Source organism: Hyposmocoma kahamanoa, unplaced genomic scaffold, assembly GCF_003589595.1.
Source record: "Hyposmocoma kahamanoa isolate Upper Pololo Valley unplaced genomic scaffold, ASM358959v1 86, whole genome shotgun sequence".
Classification (NCBI taxonomy): Eukaryota; Metazoa; Arthropoda; class Insecta; order Lepidoptera; family Cosmopterigidae; genus Hyposmocoma; species Hyposmocoma kahamanoa.
The window spans coordinates 8,476,376-8,494,165 of NW_020654289.1; the positions used below are offsets into that span (position 1 = coordinate 8,476,376).

The window sequence follows — 17,790 nt, forward strand, 5'->3', positions numbered from 1 at the left end:
TATTTTGATTTGGAGGCACAGAGATTCAGTATGAAACTAACCCATTCTATTTTAAATTTAAAGAGAGTGATCCATTCAGGGCAATCGAATGAAGATGAAGATAAAAACCATTTCAAATGTTACATTCTTACCAAAAATTCCTATCAGTGATCGGGATTTAGGTAATTTACCTAAAGTACGAACGTTTTCTTAGTATGGACATACCCATTTCATCATCAATGCGTATAATATTTGATGAAAAACAACACTATGCCGAGGCTTCGTCCTTTTCATCACTCATAGCCCATAATTTATTAGTACATAATATCGTGTGATTTTCTATGTATATGCACACACATATGTTCAGTATTCAGTGTTTGATGAATAAAGTGCTATTTAATTTCTTTTTTTACTGATTGTTTTCCAAACAGTCCAAAATAGTTTAAAGTGTTTAAATACCTACGTAAGTACCTACAGAAATAATCATAATATTATCTTTTGAGATAATAATTTGTAGCAAATACTTAAAAGGAAAAAATAATTTGTCACCTATGTACTCACATTTCAATTAATATTACGCAACATCTATTACGCTGGTGAAATTACAGGCACATGGGACTTGTTAATTTCTGTCTCAGAGTGACGGGCGCAGTGGCAGTGCCCCTCAGATCTTTGCGATTTAAAGCTCTGAGTGGCACTGCTACTGTTATGGACAGGCGTGGAGCTCACCATCAGGTGCACGACTTGTTCGTCCCGTCACTTGATATTTAAAAAAAAAGCATATTCGAATATATCGAGTAGTCCTGGGATTTTTAAAAGAGAATGTCCACGTTCAAGTCACGATCACTGCCTATTACATAAGTTCTACTTATTTTATTTCCAGACATAAGTACAAACTAACAAATATAAATCGTACCTTTGGTATAATAAAGTCACATGAAGTCACACGTCAATACTGCTTTTATTACATGAAAGTCATAAAAATAATGCGAAATACTTATATGAAACAAATTATGTAAGCATACCGTGCAAGACGTCGGTTCGAGTCCGGCCAGGTCGAAGGTATTTCTGAGTGTTGGGTCTTTAATTAACTAGTGGAGTAATGACACATAGAAAATAATTAAATATGAATTCCATAAAAAAATTAAATTATGTAAAGTTTGTAAAACTTTATAAATTCCCTGTTTAAGCATAAAAAAGTTATCGGCTAAGTTCTAAAATTATCAAGTTTTAGAATCTTTATGCCTCTCTCATGAAAAGTTGTAATTTTGCCGCTATTATCTTTTTACACCAACTATGCGAAATAAATTATTTTAAGGGAAACAATTCGTATGTCTTTACAAAGTATTTACAAAGCAGGCTACCTGATTTGAACTCGGAACTGGAACAAGCTGTCGCGACGAATGTTAATTACCAATTACAGGAATTTCAGTAGCAGTAGAGCTCCTTGTGATAGAGTTCGTCCAGGGAAATACTGCCACATTATTTATTTCGGCTGTCAAGCGGTAATGTGAGCATTACAGTGTTCCGGATTTGAAGGGAAAGGACTTGTCACCGTATGTGTCATGGTGACGGGCTTATTCGCAATGCCCTTCAAACCTTTGCGATTTAAAGCTCCGAGTGGCTCTGCATGGATAAGCGTGTTGCTTACCACCTTGTTCAGGACTTGTTCGCGCCGTCGCTTGACATCATATGAAAAGAAGGCAAAAGTTTTTTTAAATAATATCAAGTGACGGGACGAACAAGGCGCCTGATGGTAAGCTACACGCCTGTTAATAACAATTGCAGTGTCCTCAGAGCAAATCAAATTAGATTAAATCGCAAAGATCTGAGGGGCACTGCCACTGCGCCCGTCACCCTGAGACATAAGTTGACAAGTCCCATGTACCTGTAATTCCACCAGCACCCTTAACCCTTCAAAACCGGAACACAGTAATTCTGACATTATTGCTTGGCGGCAGAAATAGGTAAGGTAGCTTTCTCTCTATCAAGGTCTCCTCTTTCACAAGGAACTCTATGACTACTAAAATTATCTTTTATATAATGTGTACTAAAGTACATTGTCGTTTCAAAATCTTTTCAAATTCACATAAGTCTAAGAACTTTGAAAATCTTGCTATGTGAACATGGATAGTTTGGAAGATTAAGGTTATGGACCCTTATTTAATTTTATTTTTGCCTTTTAAATAAAAAAATATGAATTACTATTACCTAAACACAAAAGCATGCACAATATTCCTGCATGCCAGGTATACCTGTTATGCAAATAAATCATAGTAAGTAGGGACCTTCCCACTTACATAGGTTCATGGTTCATGTATGTAAATATTGTAGAGTAGTATGGAATATACATTTAAAAAAACTATCCTATGCTTACATATACGTAGAAGTATACACCCAGACACATAAATCGAGCCACCTCGCGTTTTTATTCTTAAAGGGCAGAACACGTAATATATTGTTCCCACTGAAGAAAACAGTTTTCCCTCTGTTTTATAAATTTAAACGTTCAACAAGGACTTATTGGGAATGACATTTAGTATACCAATTTTAAAATAGCTTAATAGTGTTTGATCAATCAGACATTGTTTAGGTTTAGGCCATTTAATACTGAAAATGCAAGGTGGCTCGACTTACATGTCCGGGAGTGTATATAACAAAAAAGTTTCAGTAGCATACTAAACACGTGATTGAAATGTGCGTGTCAAACAATTAGATTTTATTTTAAATACATATATAAAGTAGAAACCTATTTAGCGTAGTTAAATGATAATTTAATGTGCCTACACTGTTTATACAAAAATCGCGTATAAGTCTACATTTTTGTTAAACATTTGCTTTTCTCGTTTTATCTACCTAAATAAGTCAATGACCTAAATCAAATAAGCTTACGACGAAAAAGTTAGATAAAACTAAGACGTCATTAGTCTCTACGTCAACGTATGACGAATAACAGCCGCGAAGGAAATATAAATTATTTTCACATAGAATCTAGGCCTAGTCTTAGTATGTGGACCACCTCAAGTATTTTCATGAATTTATTCCTATTTTCGTTTCTTGACTATAGAATTGTAGCCATAGATAATAAATATCAATGGTGCAAACTGAAGAGATTACTTTATGAAATAGATTTGATGTCGACACCAAGAAAAACAATTTTACGCTTCTTTCACAAAAGTAACGCACATAATAAACTACTTACGAGTACATACTCCTCCCTAAGGGGTATTGTAGCGTCGTTCTTTTTGAATCTCGGAGAATGCAAGGGTAGCACTCTTGTTTTCATACCTCGCAACCGTCGTCACTGCACTCACAATCTAGGCGAAATTTTAAAATACTCATTAATAAGGTAAATGGATTAAAATAAGCTACAGTTAAGTGTGTAAACGTGCACTGCGCTGTCCTATTCAAATACTTATGGGTCACAAGTAACAAATTGTTCGTCGGCCGTCGTTGACAAAATAATAGCGTTGGATTGCACGTCCTGCGGTTCACCAATGGACCCTACATAATTTAACTTTACGAAATAATTTCATTACTCATAGGCTGTACACGAGGATGTAGTAGGATGGCATCTGATGACAAGCACAGATACAGGACATTTTGAGGATGTTTACTCTTAAATTTCGATAGGTATCTTTATCAAGCTGAAATATGTAAATAACATACACGGCAATAATTACATTATAATAAAATTGCTTTCATTTCAGACAGAGAATTTATTAGCAGTAGAGCTTCTTGTGTAAGAGTTCATAAAGGGAATTACTGCCTCCTTACCTATTTCTGCCGCCAAGCAGTGTGAGTATCATTGCGTTCCGGTTTTGAAAGATATTTAATTGTGCAGGTGAAATTACAGGCACAATATGGGACTTGTCACCTTATGTCTCATGTGAACTATTAAGGACAGGCGTGTCGCGCCACTTGGTATCATAAAAAAACATATCTTGAATATAAGGCATATAAATTTTAACACTTTAAGCCTCAGTATCGACCATAGTATAAAGGGAAGCAGAGCTGTGTATTAACAACCATAGTCGGTTACTTGACTAAGTGCAACGCAGTGAAACTATTGAAAATCCACTTTGGTATATAATAAGCCTGACGTCATTATTAAAACCATATATAACTAACATTTAAGATGAAATCACAAATGGAACAAATGCCCTTTGCATAGATATTAACTACAAGGTAAAGCTAACACTTCGACGTTGCAGTAAAACAACAAATAATTTACAAATGTTTACATTAATGTAATGGAAGTTTACAGTGGCGTATTTGTTAACATGATAACGGTTCGTAGTAGGAACGAATGAAACCTGACACAGCGTCTATTTTGTGGGCAATCACTCACTTCCGCTCTCGCACAATACGCCAGAGACATTGGCTTCATTGTGATACAACTCTTCTGCTCAATATGTATAATGTAGTTTAATAATTATATTTTTCGTCGAATGATGCCTAACAAGGAATTGGGGACAAAATGGTCACTCCACTACGTTGCCGTTGCTGTTTTAATTTCTCAACTGATTTAAAATAAAGTATAGAACATTCTCACTTAAACTAACAGTATACAATATTCCAAGTAGGTACTTTAGTAACGTTATTTAATTATTGCAGCATTGGTAAATACCAATGCTGCCTCCAAAAAACTGCCTCCGTGTTCAAACGGTTACCATGCCAAATTGCCACGCACAGGCCCCAAGTTCGATTCCCGGGCCGGGAGAAATTTTTGTATAGCTTACATTTATTTCTCTCGTGAGTTTAGGTGTAATTTGTAGTTGTCTATGTGTGTGGCCATGATACCCGCGATAAAGGGTTTCCCTAGTGTAGGGCTATGTTGAGTGTGTAATTAAAAATAAATACATTACTTTCCTTATTAAAGGAAAGCAGAAACTATTGATCCTTCCAGCTGCGATTTTATACTTTTTTTTATGATATCAAGAGATACAACGAACAAATCGTGCGTCTGAATAATGTAAGTAGTGTTCCTCGCTTGTTGACAGTTGCAGTTGCAGTGTCACTCAGAATTTTAAACCAAAAAGATCTGAGGGGCACTGCTACCGCATCCGACACACTGACATAAAGTTGACAAGGCCCATCACCACCCGCAGTCAAAACCATTTGTCTTCAAAACCGGAACGCAGCAATATTCACATTATTGCTTGGCGACAGAGATAGATATTGTGACAGTATTTCCCAGCACGAGCCCTTCACATGGACTGACTGCCAATTTAAGCTTCCTATGTTAGCAAATCCAATCTCTATTGATGATATTACCAGATACCTAACATCTAGAAGAGGAACAGTAAATATATTACCAATTGCAAGAATTATCAAATCTCGGTTGTCAACTCGCAACAACACTTACCACCTTAGATTAAGAGCCGTCGAAACGGTCGAAACGTGACGTCGAGTAGAATGTAGAGATGCGTACGAAGAGGGCAAGCGACATACGGGCGGACGTTGGGCCCAATCTTCTCATTACGGGTGACCCCAGGCGTGTTGACTCCGCGCAGCCCCGGATAAATCGTAAACGTAAATTGTTATTTAAGGTCAATGTTAATCCACGTTACAATAATGGGGAGAGGACGTCAAACAAAGCAGCAATTTTACTGGTGGAGAAATATCCGGAAGACGCTTGTCCGCGACATGACAATGCCCGGTGAGTTAGATCGATGCTGCTTGCGTCAACTAAATATCGTCACCCTCATTAGGAGGGTGTTTCCGGAAAACTGTTCTAAAGCATGTATGATGTTGATGAATGATGACACGTAACGACATCACGTAAACGACAGAGCAAAGCATAATCATAAAAGATGTATTGCAAGGTCCCACGTGAATAGCGTTCCATTTGTAATTTGTTTACCATCATCGATCGCAGATCTTTTCGTTCCATTACAGCAATATTAGAAGCGATGGAGAGTATTAAGTTCTCAGTAAAGCGAAAGGATCAAAACATGAAACGTATCTCGTAAAAATAATGCTCTGTCCAAGTTAGAATTAGTTGCAGGTGTGCAAGGTGAATGAACGATGCAGATATCAAGGAAGTATGGACAACGTGTGAAATGTATGACGCAGTTGCTGCAATAAATGCGATGCAAGCGATACAACGTGGGAAAGAATGCTGTGGTGTGTTTTGGCGGGAGTTGTTTACTAGCGATCGGCTTACGCTGCAACGTGGTCACGTCGTCGGCTGCCCATTCATAAGATAACCGCCGCTCCGCATATATGAGGACAGAGATTGTTATTGTTTGATTTATGTTCATAAGCGGCTACTGTCTTGTTCGGTTCATTGTATAGACGTTCAAAATGTCGATTCGAGCAAGCGCAAAATAAATTTAAGTCCAGTATAATTATGTCTCATAAAAGAACTTTTATTTTATTTCAGTAAAATCTTAATCGTGACAATTTTATGAAGTAGTCTGCTGTCGAATTTTCAATTATACAGCTGGACAAAACTGACGTATATAGTGTTATCAGTTTTTGAAATAGAACAATAAAGTGTTTATGGGAGAGCAACTTGGAAAATTGAAAAAATATGATTCGAATACTTATGTTCTACGTTTAGACATTATTTTTTGAAGTTTCATTTAGACGTGAATTAGAAAATTAAATTGTATCTAATAAATTTTAATTGGATCAATAGTTTTCGTTCAGTATCTTCAACTTTTGACAGGTGTCAACTGTCAAATGTGGAGAAATATTTCTTTTATTTTTTTCCGTCCTCTAAGAGAAATATTAAGAAAAATATAATTTTTTCAAAATTGAAATTTTTCCTTGATCCAACACTAATTATTATGAGTGTTTGGAGGTATTTTTTGGGTCATGTTAGTAATCAAGTATAATATCATTGTCAGTAATTTAGGGTTGACTATTACTACAACCGCCATAAAATGCCTTGGCCTAACCCAAAACAATATATATTTTTCACTTCTCATGTTCTTAAAAATCGTGCTTATGTAGGCTATATAAAATAGGATTTTATGCTCTAGTGCATAAAATAAAAAAACCATCACATTAAATATGTATAATTGTTGTAATTTTACATTCAATTTTAATTAAATAATCGTTTATTTGTAATATTGCTGTTTAATTTCCTCGCAATCTAAGTGAAAAGCAGAGAGTGTAACTCTTTCATATTATTGTTAGTTAGCAATTATCACACGCAACATTGAGATTGCCAGGGTAATAAAAGTACAATTTTATTTTCAGTTATCGAGATTGTAAGATAACATCAAAACATTACAATCTTTTTTCTTTGAGCGGTAACGTAAAAATGAAAATGACCAATCACAGTTTCCCGATTCTCGATAAACTCGATTTAAAGTGTTTGAAGGTATGAAGTTTAGCATCTACTGTTTTTTCCTCAATCTACTATTTCTTGCGTGCAATGTATTCAGACTTTTTCAGATTTGATCTGGCGATTTTGAGCGGTGCCCAAACTAGGGCCCTTGAAATCGGTTAGTGTAATTGTGTGTATACGTTCACTATAACTACTGACAACTACTAAGTTGTCATCATTCATTCTCTTTATCGGAAGTTGCAAGGAACTAAGTTTAATTTGCATTTGGACGAGTCAATGTCAAAACATTACTTGTGTACACTTATTTTTAAGCATCGAGTATATAACCAAAAATAGAGACGAAATAAGGGCCATCCATCCCTGGCAACCTGCCAGGCAAATGGGCCTTATTTCACTTTTAAATATCAACTCACGTTTGCGCTAAACTCACAAATTAGAAAGCTGAAATAGTACAGCACCAACAGCTGTCCTGTGCGTACGTCTCCGTATATTCCAAAAATATTCTGTATTTATTGTAATAAAGGTAATATCTCTAACAATGGGGGCTGTTCTATTCGGTGGTGTGGGAAAAACTGCAAAACGTCTAAGTTCAAAACAAACAGAATCACATTTCATCCATCAGTAATCAAATATGTAATTATCCGTCCATTATAGCAAAGCTCTAGTTAAACTGGTCGAGTTGATGTGAAACAAATGACACCCGTCAATTGTTTCGAATTCGGGCTGGCCAATTGGAGCGCACTTGTGCCCGTAATGATTTGGCAGAATAATTTTCAAACAAGTTAAATGACATTCCGTCTCTATTTCTGGTATACTCGATGTTTTTATATTTGAGAAAAGCCAACAATTCCGATCCAAATTTTTATTTAATATTAATAAAACATGAGTTACAACAAATGGCATCTTAAATAAAGACATAAATAGTAAAGCTGCACTTCAATTTATCATTTGTAACAGATACCTAAACTTATACAATCATCTGTATAGATTTCCTAACGATTGTTAGAGGAATGCATAACTTTATCCAATTTGAATTTAAAACAAATTAAGCAATACGTGCGACAGTTCATTGCGTTGAAGCGAAGGGAATCTATGCAGATGATTATTTATCATTTCCGAGAAATTTCATAAGCCAATAATAAATTCAAAAATTTTGATCCCAAAACTCTGAATCGAACCTGTTCAGGGTGCATTACTGTTAGACAATTGGCTCCAAAAAACTTAATGAAAAACCTATCCCTAATCAGCTATTGAACTATTTTAACTAATTAAGTACATATTGGAATTGTCTTAACTGTTTTTATAACTCTTATGTTAACATGTTTGAGTACGGTTGTCTATTATTCGTCTATCAAGTCAAAAATATCTATAAAAAGTGCGAGTAGGCGTACTGCTCTGTGTGGTTTACAGTTTAAGGAGTGTCAACAATTAATTTACTAAGTGCGTCTTACTTATCCTAAGAACAATTAATAAGCAAACAAGCCATGAGTCTATTATGAGTCAATGTAGTTTTGTACTAGATTTTGGGATCAACCTAAATTATCCCTAAGAGTTTCAACATCGACATAGGTACGTATATAGCAAAAAGAGCGAAAGCAAAGGAAAGAAAAAATAATACTATAAATAATAGAATGCTTAAAGTTACTGAAGATACAATTGAAAAAACGTAAAAACCTAACAGTGTATTTTACAAATAAATTAGAAACAAAAACAACTTTGTTCTCTGTGATCACAATACAAAGAGTTCGCAGGAGAGTGCACGCAACGACTTGGCCAAACAGAGACGACGAACAGTCTGAGACTGAAAAGTTACTTCTGATCTCTGGAATATTGGCGACAATATTAACCTTTTAACATCAATGAGAAAAGGTAGATTAGATATCGTTTACATTGTTTTGCTACTGAAATAGCAATGAATTTAAGTAAATGCATGCAAAAATACCTACCAAAATTAATTGACTCCGAACAGGTATAACAAAAAAGAAGAGGTTATGATTCGATCATCACAGCATCTGCAGTGGATTAAAATTAGTAATTTTCATCATACATCGTTCCAACTAGGAAGGAATTACAAACAATAATTTGACATACACATCTGATATTATAAAATGAGAAACCGCATCTTATTCGATACCGCGCACGGAGCACGGCCACGGGTAGATATAGAAAAGATGTAAAACTCCTTACTGAAAAATAATCCCAATTGTTCACGCGGGATTTAGTTGACCGAACGTACATTATATCATTTATCCGTCGTCTGCGTTAAGCCATCTTAATGTAAATAAAGCAGAGAATCATCAAATACGACTAACTTAGAATCATATGAAGCAATATATTATCATTTCGAATAAAACAACCAACCACCTTACAATCTACAATATGTACACAAGTTACGCAACTAAACATAAAAATAGTAGAGAGTTTAATACATGATAAATAAGCAAAACTTATGTGCATGATAGATACAATATGACAATAAACGCAATCATTTCAAAATTCTTAAACTAGCCCTATTGGAAGTTGTTGACTACAGTCTTATGAAAAATATTATGTAACCTCTCTGTTCCTCTGGTTAAGCAGAGGTTCGATGTAATGTTCTTCATGAAATTCCGGCCAACCTCTTAATTAAAAAGATCGTATTTACGATATTTTAAATAAAACACTAATAGTTAATTAATTAACAACCTCGCAAACAACACTTTTCTGTTACTAAACCTCTATTAAAAACTCTTCAACATTCAACATCAGTTCGCACCAGTGGTTATTAACTAATTTTTATTCCCTAGCAAATACGTTGCTTTTATAATAACAATATTGTAAAAATAGAACTATATGCTACATAAGTATGCTTAAATTATTACGCCTATTATGCTGCTTAAAATATTATGCTCCTAATTTCATAAAACAAAAACACACGAAAGTTATATTATAACTTGTGTCTTATACTAAATATATATATGACTAATTAATCATGCATTGAGATTACATCAAGAAAACATGAAAAAACTATCTAAACAGGACTTTACGACTGTTCTTTTATTCCTACAACGTACATAAAGAAAAGTGATGGAAATTTATTTTACAAAAATATTCTTTAACTCCCTACTTATATCGCTAAGCGTAGAATCAATTCTAGAGTCTTCGCGCGCCATTTTTAATCATTTTAAGAGTTAGGCAAACTTATTCTAGTAAATGTCACGGTTCAAGGCTTTTCTATATTATACACTGCTTTACATTATTTACAACGAGATTCCATGATTCATGATTAGAATAGTGATAAGAGCCAATCCCTTGCTTTTCGGAATGTTATAAATACATTATGAAGTGAATTTATTCATGAAGGAATAGTAAACTATAAATTTGAATATTAAAAAGTCAATGCGCGACCAGCACGCTACACCACTCATCATTCCTTTACAATCAATGACCACTAACTTCATACATTATCTTTGAGGCTATTTTATTTTGAGGCAAAATTTATTGGAATGACATATTTTTCATTATGTCTCTTTCTTTCATTTAAATCCAGTCTTCAACACCAATTCTTATCCTTTCTAATTTTTTTGCACCACGTTTTGACAGGTATATTATTAAATCCGCGGTCCCATGCGTTTCATGTTTGTCTAGGACACTGTTACCACACGGTGAACCACTCAATACAGTCTTCAAAATTACCATACAACATAGCTGTTCCTTTAACATACCCAAACCAGCACAAGTAGACAATCAGTTTCTTTGCCGTGTCTTCCAATGAGGTGTCACGGTTCACTGGTCGCCGCAGCAAGGGCAGACGGGTCAGGATAGTCTCTGCCGAGGACGACGCGGCGCGAGTAAGTACGACGCGTCCAGTGGCGCGCGTCCACCGCCGAGGGAAAGGAGGCGACGTGCTATGGAGTTCACGCGGCTTTTCTGCTGTTCGCGACGCGCTGCTGGCGATAAAGCCGGGCCGAGCTGAGGGGGAATTATTTATTTATTTGTCACAAATGTCACAAAATAAAGGTTACTTACCGTCATCGCTTCGCATTAAATTAGCGTCAATAAACAAAACAAACAAAGCTGCAACATAACACGTGTCATATGAAGATGCGGACATAGTCAGGGTTCATCTATTGGTTTTTCTATGATCCTAAGGGGAAGTATGAAACGGACATATGAAGCATTAGGTAAATAAGCAGAAGTGCGATATCTAAAGATTTTTTTTATAATATCAAGTGATGGAACGAACAAGTCGTGCGCCTAATGGTCACTCAGAACTTTAAATCGCAAAGAACTGAGGGACACTGCCACTGCGCCAGTCACCCTGAGACATAAATTGACAAGTCCCATGTGCCTGTAATTTTACCAGCACCCTTACCCTTTAATACCGGAACGCAGTAATGTTAACATTACTGCTGGCGGCAGAAATAGGTAAGGTGGCAGTACTACCCTGTACGAACTCTTTCCTTACTGTTACTAATGTGTTGGAACGTTGTTCAATTTACCTCAACTAAATAAAAATTAAAAATTAATTAAATAAAAAATAATAATAGAGACTGTACCTTAGCCCCCTCATGGAAAGTAAGAGCCGGTGGTTTTTTCTTCATTTCCTTCGTACTCTTATTGGTCTTCTCAGCAGGCGCAGCGTTCTTTGCGGCCCGGCCCTTCAAGTACTCGGGTAAGACTTCGTGAGGCTGCAGAAAGCAAAATAAGATGATCGATGTAATAGTTAGCACTTTGATAGTCCCAGGACGTTGATATGCGTTAGGTAATTGATAATTTGTTGTCGATTGTGACGTAAGTGGCGGTATGTTCGCTAGAGAGATAAAACTTATTTAGAAACATTTGCGCGTATTTTTGTGTACAGTGCCTTTGGATCCATTTTACACGAAAGGTAGATGTAGAAGCCTTACATTCAGATATTTGTGTGATTATCATTGAAATTTTCGATTTATCAATCGGTAACTAAAACTTTAATTGAATGTACCGAATGATTTTTTATACTTAAAGAATGTTTGTGAAAACACAATCACATAAAAAGAAATTTACTCTTAATTTTAATCTAGTATGAGTAGGATATACGTAGACAGGGACGTAATGATTCATTTTAATTGTAGGAAAATACTGTATATATATATATATATATATATAGTAAATAAGTAACAAAGAAGCCGATTGAATTTGATTGAAATTTTCGCCACGCCAATTTTATGCAGTTCATCGACGGCGGTGGCGCGGCACACATATCATCTCTCGAGTAAATAAGTATAAGTACGCATATTTTTAAACAACATACAAGGCAAGCTAAGAGACTGTTACCATAGTAATATTAGCGTCAAGAGTATAGTTTCAAAGTGGTCCCTACCGCTCCCCAGTGAGCGCTGAAGGGTCGTGGGGAGGCGGTAGAGGCCTCGAAAGCAATTGAGGGACGTTGACGCTGTTCAGCGGGTTATCAATATAAACTACACAACATATATATGATATTAAAAATACGTGTCTTCAATTGTTTTTGTGGTGGTGGCGGTTGAAGTTTTTTTATCTTGCCTAAGTGGGCGGTGAGCCAGAAAATTTGCGAAACTAGCGTCTAGAGCATATTATTATTACGAAAGAACTTTGAATTTGATGTATACAAAATAGCATCAAAATTCGTTTTTATTCCGCGCTCGCTTAATTTTTATATTGCAGTTTTACATTTAACTACGAGCGTTGAAACTGTGAAATTGCAACGTTGGGTTCCAAGCACTATGTTATGACTTTAATATGCTCAAATGTATATTACATACGCAGTTCCAAGGATGTACAGGTGACACACAGGCAGACACATTCGGAACTACTAAGATAACCCGATCGGCATATAAGATGCACTGTACAATATACTTACAGCGTAAGTGCGCGTGATCTTGAGGCGTTGCGGGAAGTGGTGGAAGGCATAGGGCTTGGTGCAGATGGGGTACTTAGGCCGCGACACCTTCGTGAAGAGACGCGCTGTGCGGTCCACGCGCAGCTCGCAGATGTACACGTGCTGCTCGGCCGCGCCCACTGGACGACCCTGCCACGAAAAAAAGGTTTAACCCATGGCAACTACCACCTTGTCGTTTGCACCTCTCTTATGGTTGGGGTGTTTACACCACCAATATTTTTGCCTTGACGAATAATTTTTAACTAAGTCTTGTCAATCGTAATTTTACCTTGCAGTAAGTATTGAGATCCATCACCCAGCATTGCGACATAACTAGTTCAATAGGCACAGCCTCGTAAAGAGGGACACGCATTACTTCATTGTGGAAGAATCTGAAAGAAGACAAAGTAATAAAATGTTTGTTATTAAAATATAATAAGTAATGTTTTGTTCGCCTTTGCCAATTGTAATTGTTTGTTATGTAAATATAATTGAAAACTTACTTCCTCGTGGGTTCGTGGAAAGTCTCGTGTGGTCTCAAGTAATGGTGTCCGTAGACGTAGCGCTCCTGAGTGTCCTTGTGCTTCCACATCCGCTCCACGCGGAAAATGTCCAACTCTGATACCGGAATCTCACCGATCGTCTGATACGTATGCTTGCGGACTTCGCCCTCCTAACAATAAACATTTGTCATTGTAAATAGCGAACGGAGGTCCATAAAACTAGCCTTCCCGTGTGACGAAATGCACTACGTCTGATGCAACCTGAGCAATGCGTAAAATATACCAGAACGGTGTGGAGAATCCTTAATATATTTAAAAAAATAAAGCGAACTAGAGTCTACAATTCTTCTGAATTGAATATAAAGACTTCGCCGTAATTTATATATATACAAATAGTAAACTGTCTAAAGTAATATATATATATTACTTTAGACAGTTTACTATTTGGCAATAAAATTTATTACAAGTATATTTATTGCAACCAGATAACCTACCTTGCCCTGAGTTGAGTCATCCTTATCTTTCGCTTTACCGATATTCTTTATTTTTTTCCGATCCTGGCGTTTCGTCTTCGGCGACTCGCTTTTCTCTCCACTCTTTTGACTGACGTCGGGGTTTTTATCGTCGATGGGAATGTCGCGTAGCACGTAGACCGTGTCGCCTTGACGCACTTGCAAGTCCCCGCGCATTAAAGTCAAGTAGAACTGATGGCCTTCTTCTGTGTAGTCGTCGAGTGGTATTTCGCGATCAACGTGCTAGAAATAAACGGTAGTTGAAGATGTCCAGCTCATCTAAGGGCGTGCTTAGTGCCGCATTGTAACGATCTATGCAAATTCTGGACGATTTTTAAAATGGGGTAGCCTTACGTTGGCCGATGTTACAATGAAACATGCTGAGGCAGCATTAGGTCAAATGTTATGTCAAATTAGCGTACATGGTAACATATATAGTAATTTATATATGACGAGTCCAACTGAGAACGTATTACGAAGAACAGTTTAAAAGGGAATAATAGTGTTTCTCCACAAACCCGACATCCGATTATTGCCCGTCTCGCGTAGAAATTCATACAAATCGGACGAAAGACGAGTTTTTTTTTATAACATCAAGTGACGGGACGAACTAGTCGTGCGCCTGATGGTAAGCTACACGATTGTCCATAACAGTTACAGTGTCACTCAGTGCTTCAAAATTGCCAAGATCTGAGGGGCACTACCACTGCGCCCGTCACCTTGAGAGATAAGTTAATAAGGCCCATGTGCCTGTAATTTCACCAGCAACGTACCCTTCAAAACCGGAACACAGTAATGCTGACATTACTGCTTGGCGGCAGAAATAGGTAAGGTGGCAGTAGTGGCAGTACTACCCTGGATGAACTTTTTCACAAGAACTCTACTGCTACTAGAGTGAAGAAGCAAGTTTACCGCATTATGTTTTAATACGGATGTGGGATAGGGGTACGGAGAACCATCGTTACCTTGTCGGGGCGGCAGTAGTGGCAGTGGTGCGGCGCGGTGATATCCTGCACGCGCATGCACTTGGCGTGTTGCCACACGCCGCAGCGCGGGCCGCCGCACTGCACCATCAAGCCCTCCTCCACCATCAGGCCACACACGCACACGATTACCTCCTCTGCAGCAACGATACACAAACTTGTCATCGTCTCATGCCAATTTTAAAAAATACATTACACGTGACGTAACGCTTTGCGAGAAAATAGCTAATATTTAAGACGGAGTACGATCGTCGTCCACAGAAATGCTTGAGATAACGAAGGACTCATCGCTACAAAGCAATTTCTTAACAATTTTTTGGGACGCACATCAGCTTACGAGCACATCATTATATCTTACCCGGCTTAGTCTTCTGCAGAAATCCAGTCGGTAAAGGCTCTTCGGTTCCAAGGATCTTGGTCAAAATTTCTGTATACTCCGATTTGGCAGTATTGTACAGCTGGAAATAATAAATATTATATAGTCCGCGATAAAAAATACTGTATATTGTATATTTATCAACATGCACTTAAAATAATGATCAGCAGACTAAACTATTATATATTATATTATAGTTAATATATATTAACTGCCTCCGTGGCCGAACGGTTATGCCTCCATGCCGGACTGTCACGCAGAGGTCCCAGGTTCGATTCCCGGGCCGGGAGAAATATTTGTATGGCCTACAATTATTTCTCTCGTGAGTTTGGGTGTAATTTGTGGTTGTCTATGTGTGTGTCCATGGCACCCGCGACACAGGGTTTCCCTAGTGCGGGGCTATGTTGAGTGTGTGAGTTATTTATTTATTTATAAAAAAAACTAGGCACAACAAACTTTTGTTTAAATATATTACAAATTAATCAACAATTTAAAAGAAAAAACTAATATAAATTAATTTGAATTATTAATTTGAATAATGTAAAACAACTGTAACTGCATTTTTTTTATTTTAGTCACTCTATATTAATTTGATCAATTGATTGACAAATTACTGGAGACACTTTTGTAGGTGGCGCTAGTAGTCACCTTTGGCTTTTTTTATTACTTATTCGCGAATTCTCACCTTCTTCAACTGTACAGCCACGGCTCCAAGCGTAGATGAGCGTCCTTGCTCTCTTATAACGGCAGAGAACACACCATTGACATCCACGTCGAACTGTGTAACGCTTTCATAATGACTGCTTGCGATGTTCGCGTCTATTGTATGCAGATCTAGGAGAGCCGCTTGGGACTCTTGTTGAGTGGAACGTTCTGACTTAGTCTTCAGCAAGGGTGTGCATAGTAGTTTGTCTTTTTCGTCTGTAAAAATTACATAGGTGTATAGAAAATGAAGGATTGGCCACAAATGTAATACGATTTGCGTGGAGTAATAGAATGTTCTAAGTCTATATTTCAATTTATGCAATTCAATATTTATTACTTCAGCGGACTGTACGCACCTTTGGCATCAACAATAGCATTATAAAGTGCTCTGAACACCCGAGCGAGTCGTTCCTTCTTGTTCAAAGATGGGTCATCTTCCACACGCACAAAGTTCTTGGCATTTTCTTCTTTCGGCGCTCGTAGAGCTTGCAAACGGTTGAGGAACAGCTGCGGGTTCATCGTCTCAGGAAGAGCCAGCGGATTGACGTTAGAGTTGATCGCGAGAGCCGCGGTCACGGGAGGGGGTAAAGGGGACGGTGGCGCGGCGGGCACACTAGGCGGCGATGGCGGCATGGAGACGGACAGTCGATCTCGGATGCGGCGAACCTGCCAAACCAAATTAATTACTATACGAAAAAAGCATGTGAAAATTACGTAGTTAAGAAAATGGTGAGTGCTGGCATGGCTGCTGATACACTGACTGACAAGAGTACACATACAGAATATTGATTTGCGAGACCAGTCTTTCCGCGAGACATCCGCGTACAATAGCACATATTCCGTAAGCAAATCGTTACATGCCATCGTTCAAAGCCAAAAGTTGTTTAAATCATAATGCTAAACTTACATGTTCTAGATTTCTGAACAAGAAGCAGTGTCGCTCCTTCACAATATTTCTCTCTTTTGCTGTAAGCGGTTTCATTTGCGGCTCCTGCCATAGCTTATTCAAATGCTGTTGGTACTTCAGTATAGTCATATTCTTAACGTCGCAAGCACTAACTAATTGTTGTTCAGACTTTTTGTTACATTTCGCGGCTTTGCGCGGTCTACCGACTCGTGATTGGTTGCCGTTAGAACCTGCTGATTGGTTTGAAGCGTTGGATGGAGTACGTGACTGAGTCTTCACTGGTTGTTTAGTGATACGTTGCGATTTGCCTCCGATAACGCCTCGACAGTCTTCAGAATCACATTTGCAAGGCTGAAAATCCGAAATACATTTCATGTGAGTTAGCTATAATTATCAAATGGCCTTAGGTAAAGTGCCAACCGCATGATAAATAACTTAAATCATTATATGTTTGCAGTAATGAATTTGCTTGACCACTATATTACCTGGCCTACAGCAGGGTTGAATAATGAGAAGTTGTAGTCGTAAGTCAGTTCTTCACCGAATTCAATATCGCGTAGTGCGAAAAGCGCCATTCTGAATGTACCTGTAATATGAATATGAATTATTATAAGCTGATATGGGAATACGGAACATATATTCTCAAC

The 17,790-nt window shown here is 37.4% G+C and overlaps 1 protein-coding gene across 5 annotated transcripts in view; it reads right to left on the minus strand.

The window, feature by feature from the left end:
- Nucleotides 1-8,019: 8,019 nt before the first annotated feature.
- LOC113234837 (histone-lysine N-methyltransferase ash1) overlaps nt 8,020-17,790 on the minus strand; it is a 57,517-nt gene continuing 47,746 nt past the window's right edge. For all 5 annotated transcript variants that reach the window (XM_026470346.1, XM_026470348.1, XM_026470349.1 and 2 more), the window contains 12 exons: nt 17,629-17,729; nt 17,144-17,494; nt 16,593-16,902; nt 16,217-16,452; nt 15,514-15,613; nt 15,138-15,292; nt 14,155-14,415; nt 13,661-13,830; nt 13,447-13,549; nt 13,140-13,307; nt 11,821-11,952; nt 8,020-11,233 (listed from right to left, as the gene is read on the minus strand). In XM_026470346.1, coding sequence (XP_026326131.1) covers nt 11,078-11,233; nt 11,821-11,952; nt 13,140-13,307; nt 13,447-13,549; nt 13,661-13,830; nt 14,155-14,415; nt 15,138-15,292; nt 15,514-15,613; nt 16,217-16,452; nt 16,593-16,902; nt 17,144-17,494; nt 17,629-17,729 — 2,243 coding nt within the window. In that variant the 3' untranslated portion in view covers nt 8,020-11,077. The remainder of the gene's footprint in view (nt 11,234-11,820; nt 11,953-13,139; nt 13,308-13,446; nt 13,550-13,660; nt 13,831-14,154; nt 14,416-15,137; nt 15,293-15,513; nt 15,614-16,216; nt 16,453-16,592; nt 16,903-17,143; nt 17,495-17,628; nt 17,730-17,790) is intronic.